The sequence below is a fragment of the Lycium barbarum genome, chromosome 12, assembly GCF_019175385.1.
Source record: "Lycium barbarum isolate Lr01 chromosome 12, ASM1917538v2, whole genome shotgun sequence".
Taxonomy (NCBI): Eukaryota; Viridiplantae; Streptophyta; class Magnoliopsida; order Solanales; family Solanaceae; genus Lycium; species Lycium barbarum.
In genome coordinates this window covers 63,474,885-63,482,046 of record NC_083348.1, presented here as the reverse complement: position 1 = coordinate 63,482,046, position 7,162 = coordinate 63,474,885, and the positions used below count along the sequence as shown (strand labels likewise).

The 7,162-nt window shown below is 36.1% G+C and overlaps 2 protein-coding genes across 2 annotated transcripts; one reads left to right on the top strand and one right to left on the bottom strand.

The window, feature by feature from the left end:
* Positions 1-290: 290 nt before the first annotated feature.
* Positions 291-1,849, top strand: LOC132624336 (B3 domain-containing protein At2g35310-like). The gene is made up of 5 exons (XM_060339130.1): positions 291-362; positions 447-810; positions 1,353-1,492; positions 1,588-1,698; positions 1,787-1,849. Exons 1-5 carry the CDS (start codon positions 291-293, stop codon positions 1,847-1,849), a joined length of 750 nt encoding a protein of 249 aa, XP_060195113.1.
* Positions 1,850-2,605: 756 nt separating this feature from the next.
* On the bottom strand, positions 2,606-6,673 carry LOC132622510 (high mobility group B protein 13-like). The gene is made up of 5 exons (XM_060337120.1): positions 6,426-6,673; positions 5,905-6,319; positions 4,546-4,737; positions 3,992-4,162; positions 2,606-3,320 (listed from the first exon to the last, which is right to left on the bottom strand). The coding sequence occupies exons 1-5, from the start codon at positions 6,492-6,494 to the stop codon at positions 2,971-2,973; spliced, it is 1,197 nt and encodes a 398-aa protein (XP_060193103.1). The 5' UTR covers positions 6,495-6,673; the 3' UTR covers positions 2,606-2,970.
* Positions 6,674-7,162: the final 489 nt, after the last annotated feature.

Sequence of the window (7,162 nt, the reverse complement as noted above, 5' to 3'; positions counted from 1 at the left end):
CATATAATAATTCCTCTGTTATTAATCATTTCATAACTAATTTCTATGTTATAATCCGATATAACTAGTATGTGAACAAAGAAAGTCACAAGAGAGAGATATAGTTATATGACAAATATGAACGAGGACTGCACACTGCACTACACAAAATTTAGTTATTCTCCCCTTTTTAACTACTGCATGTGCACAACTCTAAACTTTTGCTCCATTAATTAGTCACCAGCACCAGCTTCTTCTATACCATCTTCAACAGCATCAATTCTGTAGCCTCTTCTTTCTCATTTATCAAAATGCTAGTGGATCCCAACAAGCATCCATCATTTTGCAAGCTTTTATTTAGACAAGGCTTTACGGATAAAATAGTAAGTTTTCTAGTTTTATCTTTTATTCTTTACTTTTTCTTTTTGGTTCTTGTATTCCTAAACTTGAGGATTTTGATTTGTTAGCTACTGCCGCCTGCTTTCATCAAAGAATGCAAGAACATGTTGGCCAAGACTTGCTTACTGAAATCGAATATAGTTGGAATGTCATGGGAAGCAATTATAGTGAAAAAAAAGTCCAATTACTTCATATGTGAAGGAGAGTGGTCACAATTTGTGGTGCATCAGCAACTGGAGCTGGGTGACATTTTGCTATTTTTTCTCATTGATAAATCGACGTTCCAAGTCCTGGTTTATAACCAGAAAAGTTATAAAAACTTCGGCGGGAGGCAACTATTTGAGGAACTCAGCAGTTCCTCCGAAGAAAAACACGACTTTGGAAATACTGGAAAATCCAAGAGAGTTAATACAGAACCAGAAGAATTGTCAGGTAATGTCCTTCTTATTATGCATTTTGGGGTATCTAATTCTAGTCTTCAGCTTATATATAGATGCATGAAAATGACACAGAGACTTAATCATAAGCAAATCACAACAGAAACAAATGATTCACGTAAGCCATAACGGTAATTAGTTGGAATTAAGTGCAACTTCTTATTGGACTTGAATTAAGTTTGCTACTATGTTTATAACTTCCAAAGCGCTTCTAATCTAATGTTAGAGACTTGAATATCAAAGTGAGTACAACTTATAAGCGTGAGATCCTTAATTTTTTTTTTTTTAAATTGAGTTATTTACTATGGGTTTAAGTGTTTAACTTCTATGCACTGCTACAATAGGTTAAAACCTGATATCTTTACGCTGACAGTGAAGTTAAATCCCTTTTAGTATTGTAATGAATTGTGTCCTAATAATACAGAGAAGTGGATATAAAGAGTTCAAAAAACCGATTCAACGCCTTAGGTGTTGAGTCAGTAGATTGATTAATTGATTTACCGCTGGTAAATACTGAACCTTTTAAGAGAAAGACAGGTACTGTTGCTGAAGAGAAGGAAGCCGACAATGAAAGTGAAGAAAATGGTTCAAAGAAGATCAGATTCAGTGTGGTGAACTTAAACAACAAAGATCCATACTATGAAATGGTTATTAAAAAGTCCCACACAATTTTTATGGTAAAGTTAAAAACAATTCCGTTCTTTTAAATTCTTTGGTAAATTTTATGCGTTTACTTTCCCCTGAATACATGTTTGATGATCATGTTAATTAGACTATCCCGATGAGCTTCGCGAGAGGGACAGGCATAATTTACATGAAGAGAATGAGACTGGTAAATGGGAAAGGCAAGGAGTGGCGAGTGGACTATAGCACGCAAGGGCAGGTGGGTTCACATAAAAGGAGGATGGGCTGAATTCCGAACACATAACAAGATAGCCTGTGGTGACACTTGCCGATTCAAGTTTATTCAGGGAAATGGTGGTAGTAATGTTTTACAGGTTCAAAAGATCTGCAAACCCCATTACTTGCACTAGCTACATGTATGTACTATGGTTTCTGTGGTCCCTTGCTTGTCAATTTGTTGAATATCGTGGGGTTTGAATTTTGGGTTTGGTCTTGAAAGAATTTAGCCTTTTATTTGAAGGAACCTCTTCGCTTTAGGGAAAATTTTGCTAGAAGGTTGCAAGATTAATATGCTAAAACTGCCTGTCAACCTTTTTTTTTTTTTTTTTTTTTTTTTGATATCAAGAACTTGTTGGAGGATCAAAGCAATGACCAGAGGCAATAGATGTGAAGATCGAGCCTATTATATCTGCTTTAGTAGAAATAGTTGACTACCTGAGATATTATTAAAAAAGTTTCCTGCTTGCTTACAAGAGGCAGGGGCAAACGAACCTTTTCATTTTAACCTTTGCACCTGAACTTTCATACTACGTCTCTGCATCTTTGGTCAGTATCTAAAGAAACCGAAGCTAATAAGCTTGCATACAAAGGCTACGCCAAAATGCAACCAGGACATTCTCATGCATCTATGTAGACTAGACAATCATCCAATCAGTTGCCTATCAATACATAACTAGTTGAACCGGTCATATGAATTCCTTATATCCATTTCGCCATTTTAGGACACAGCAATTCGTTACGATACTAAATGACTCGGTTCATAAGGCAATTTAAGGATCACATACTTTTTTGGGTCCCAAAACCCCCCCATAGAAAAAGGTATAACGGAAAGCTAACCCAACTTCAATAGGGAGCATATATCAAGAACAAAGATATCTTCCCAACAAACTAGACAATTAACAAGAGACGAATTAGATGGAAAACTATATACTAGCCAAGAAGGACAAACATCTAGCTGAATCAGGATTAAGCAGCATTAAAGCAAAATGTACATAAACTATTGAGCTATAGAAGCTGCTGCTCTACAGTCAGCTTTAACTCCCAAAAATAAAAGCAAAAAAAGTGCAAGTATTATACGGTAAAAAGAAGAAGCCATGTATAGAAGATATTACACTAGCTTCCTCACCAATTTCCTCATCCACTAAAAACTTCTTTAATCATCGTCCCCATCTTCCTCATCAACCTTGGACATTGACTTGTAGGCTTCCTCTTCTTCAGAAGATCCAGCAGCTACTCGCTTGATATAAGCATCCTAGTTCTTATGATATTCCGCCAACCTTTTCTTTGCCTCTGCCACAAAAGGAGCTTTCTCAGCATCTGAGAACTGTTTCCACTTGTCTCCACCAGCTATACCTACAGCAGCCACAGATTTATTGTTTGGATACTTTTCCTTGAACTGCTTCCTAAACTCCTCCATGAACACGAAGAAAGAAGTTGCAGGCCTCTTGGGTTTGTCAGGATCCTTGATAGACCTCCACCGCTTAACATAAGAAGCACTTCCTCGCTTGGCAGGATCCTTGGCAGCCCTCTTCGCTTCTTTAGTCTCGGGAGCTTTCTTCTCCACGCCGAGCATGTAATCAGCTTTGGCATCAGACTTACCTCCTTTCATGATGAAACCTCCAGGGTTGAGAAAATGAACGAGAAGGAGAAAAACAAAAAGATATGCCCTAGCTTCATTGTGTGCTGAAAGGGAAGGGCTAAGAAGGGCTTTGGGGAGGGACTCAAAAGGCAATCTCATACTTATAGTCAGATGATATACAAGTAAAGAACTATGCTAAAAGAGTCTTTTAATACGTTACGCAGAACTAGCAGACTTAATACAAGTACAAGAGGAATGTTGGTTTTTTTAAAGACGGTGCAGCGAAAAGGTTGAAAGTATTGATTGAATTGTCCCGTCAATTCAACCAGTTTAAAAAAAAAAAAAAAATTGTCCCGTCAATAATTTTATCAAGGATGGAGGGCTTTAAATAAGCCATTTTTAAAACAAATAATCTGCAGAATATATACAGAATAAAATTCCAAAGACCTAAATTATCTTAACTTATCTGGCTAAATTTAAACAAAGACTCCTCCTGCAAAGCTGCAACTAAACTACTTATTATTCAAATCAACAGTAATAGAAGCAATTTTCGACAAGGAATTAGGAGTTTCCCCAAATAGTCGATGTGATCTTTATGCATCATTTCTTTTCATTGTGCCTCATCGATCTTGTGTATCCATAGATAAACGGAAAACAATTAAATATACCAAATGTATAACGATGTCGATGTTACCTGGATGTGAATAGCATGGATTTCCCCCATCTTTGGAACCTCTGGATGGATCAACTCTTTCTTCCTCAGAATCTGATAATTCTACTAGCTCCATAAAGACTTTCTTCACTTCTATATTCTCGGGAGCTTTCTTCTTCACACCGAGCATGTTATCTTTGGCATCGGATTTACCTACTTGCATGATGAAACCTCCAGGGTTGAGAAAATGATCGAGAGGAGAAAAACAAAACGATGTGTCCTAGCTTCTTTGTGGGGTGGTAAGTGAGTTTGAGCTGAAAAGGAAGGGATAACAAGGGCACTGGGGAAGGACTCAAAGGCAATCTCATACTAATAGTCACAATGATATACGAGTCTTTAATTAGGCTAAAAGAGTGTTTTTATACTGAAATAGTAAACTTAATACAAGAAACAACAGCAGTTAGGAATTAATCCTAAATAGTCGGTATGATCTATAAGCATCATTGTTTTCATTGTGTCTGCCATAGGTTCTAGTGCATCCATAGATAAACTGAAAACAATTAAATATACCAAATTTATAAAGAGGTGGACCTTACCTGGATGTGAATAGCATGGATTTCCCCCATCCTTGGAGCCACTGGATTGACCAACCCTCTCTTCCTCAGAATCTAATAGAATTAGTGGCTCCATTTTTACTTCATTCGCTTTCTTAGTCTCAGGAGCTTTCTTTTTCATGCCAAGCATGTTATCAGCTTTGGCATCAGATTTACCTCCATGACAAAATGAATCTAGACAGAGACAAACAAAGAGGTAAGTCCTAGCTTCGTTGTGGCATGCTGAGGTACTAAGAAGGGCTTCAGGTAGGGATGGCAATGGGGTGGGGCAGGGTGGGGCGGGTTCTGTATCAACTCGCCCCGCCCCACAGAGCATTTTCACCCACGTCCATCCGCCCCACAACCACAACCGCGTCCACCCACCCAGCCCCCCCGCAAGTTTTCCTTCTTTTTCTTCTTCCTTTTGCCCACTTTGTTACACACATTCAGTAAATAATAAATTTGTATAAATCACAAGTTGTACATTGTGATATTTTTATTGTGAATCAATACGAATAATCCTTTTAGCCAATTTGACGAATTTATTTTAGTGATAGAACATGTTATTAGTCTTATAATTAATTTTTCACTGGAAAAACATATCAAACACTGAATAACTTGACCCATCTGAATATGCAATATCCAAACAAAATATGAATTTTTTCCATTAAACAACTAGACAAGACAGAATAAGTTTACTAAGTATTAAATTTGACTCAAGTTTAGTAGTTACTTGACTAACTTGCAGAGAACTATTTTCCAAACGTAAAACAGAGGACTAAAGCTTTTCACAAATATTTTTGTTCCTGAAGCTTGTTATATTCTCCCAATTTTTTCTCTTTCTTTTCTTTTTTCTCATTTTTCAAAACAAAAAAATATTGAAATCAACTGGATTACTGTATTGGAAAACAATAACATGGAGCTTTTTGTTTGCAAAGAACATGGAAGATTTACGTTTAAGATAACCACAAGCCATCTTACGTTCAAAGAAACGAGTCTTAAACTTTGGATTCCTCTAATCCGCAATCCGCCCTGCACAAGATTTTCGAAAAAATGCTTCAACCTGCCCCACACCGCAAAATGACAAACCCGCCCCGCCCCATTGCCATTCCTAGGCTTCAGGGAGGGACTCAAAGGCAATCTCATCCATATAGTAACGATGATATACAGTCTTTAACTAGGCTAAAAGAGTGTTTTATGTTGTTCAGAAATAGCAAAATTCTACAACAATTAGGACTTAACCACCAATTAGCCTGTATGATTTATATGCATCATTTGGTCACATTGTGTTTGTCATCGATTTTGTGCATCCATAGATAAACTGACTACAATTAAATATACCAAGAAAGAGGTCAAGATTACCTAAATGTGAATAGCATGGATTTCCCCTATCATTGGAGCCACTAGATGGATTCGATTTTCTTGAAGCGTCAACGTTCTCTTCCACTATTTCTACCTCATCCTCCTTTTCATATTCTTCTTCCTCTTCCTCACTACTGCTGAGGTCCTCAAAAGGTCGAAGAGTTCTACTATGTTTCTTGGAGTAAAGCAGGACATGGAACGTCGATTTATCAATGAGAACAAAGCGCAAAAAGTCCCCTATCTCAAGCTTGTGATACACCACAAATTGTGGCCAGTCTTCTTTACATATGAAGTAATTCGGCTTTTCTTTCTCTATTTTTGCTTCCCATGACATCCCAGCTACTACATCAGTTTTCAGTAAGCATGTCTTAGCTAACATCTTCTTGTGTTCTTTCACAAAATCAGACGGCATTTGCTAACAAAATCAGATTAGCAAACCTCAGTTGGAAGAAGGAACAACCAAAAAGAAAAGGAAAAAAAACAAGAACGTATACAGATCATTAAGTAAAAGGAAAACTTACTATTTTATCCGTAGAACCTTCTTTAAATAGAAGCATGCAAGATGGGTGCTTGTCAAGATCCATTTCCATTTTGAGAATCCAAAGAGAAGGCTTATGTTGCTATTTAGAGAAATAAGACGCTAGGAATGGTAGAAAGAAGCTGCTAGTGAAATACTACTATTATGTTTGGTTCAGTGTTATCATTTGTGCTTTAATCAATTGGAACAAAAGTTTCCACCATTTGCACATTAGCCATGGAAGATGGTGAAGAAAATGAAGAGACAGTACAAGTCCGGAGGAGATTAGGCCAAAATAAAATCATTAAATGAACATATACAAAACAGTAAATGTAGCTATCATTAATGCAGGTATTATTAATACAAATATTAGTTATGTACGTATTAGTAATGCAGGATTTAGTTATGCATCAATTATTTCTTCGGATGTTGGTTTATTATATTAAAAGTTAATAAATATTATATACCTTTTAAAATTGAAATATTTGTTTACAATTAAATTAAATAATATTTTATTATGTAATATTATAATAAAATATATAAAAAAGTTGTTTAGAAAAGAAAAGTATTTAAGTGGGGAGTGATAAGGATAATATTATCATTTCAACTTTTTATACAAATCAGACGTCGTACTAATTTTATACATGAATAACTTACTTTCTAACTAGCTACCAAACGTTGTATAAGTATGCAGAAATCAATAAATGAATAAGAGATAAATCAATACATGAATAAGCTATC

Bases quoted from the DNA above. Each gene is read 5' to 3' on its own strand.
- LOC132624336 (XM_060339130.1), top strand. From the start codon at position 291: ATGCTAGTGGATCCCAACAAGCATCCATCATTTTGCAAGCTTTTATTT. The intron at 363-446 runs GTAAGTTTTCTA...TTGATTTGTTAG, and splicing joins AAGGCTTTACGGATAAAATA to CTACTGCCGCCTGCTTTCAT. The intron at 1,699-1,786 runs GTGGGTTCACAT...AAGTTTATTCAG, and splicing joins ACTATAGCACGCAAGGGCAG to GGAAATGGTGGTAGTAATGT.
- LOC132622510 (XM_060337120.1), bottom strand. From the start codon at position 6,494: ATGGAAATGGATCTTGACAAGCACCCATCTTGCATGCTTCTATTTAAA. The intron at 6,320-6,425 runs GTAAGTTTTCCT...TGATTTTGTTAG, and splicing joins AAGGTTCTACGGATAAAATA to CAAATGCCGTCTGATTTTGT. The intron at 3,321-3,991 runs GTAACATCGACA...TCATCATGAAAG, and splicing joins TCCATGCTATTCACATCCAG to GAGGTAAGTCTGATGCCAAA.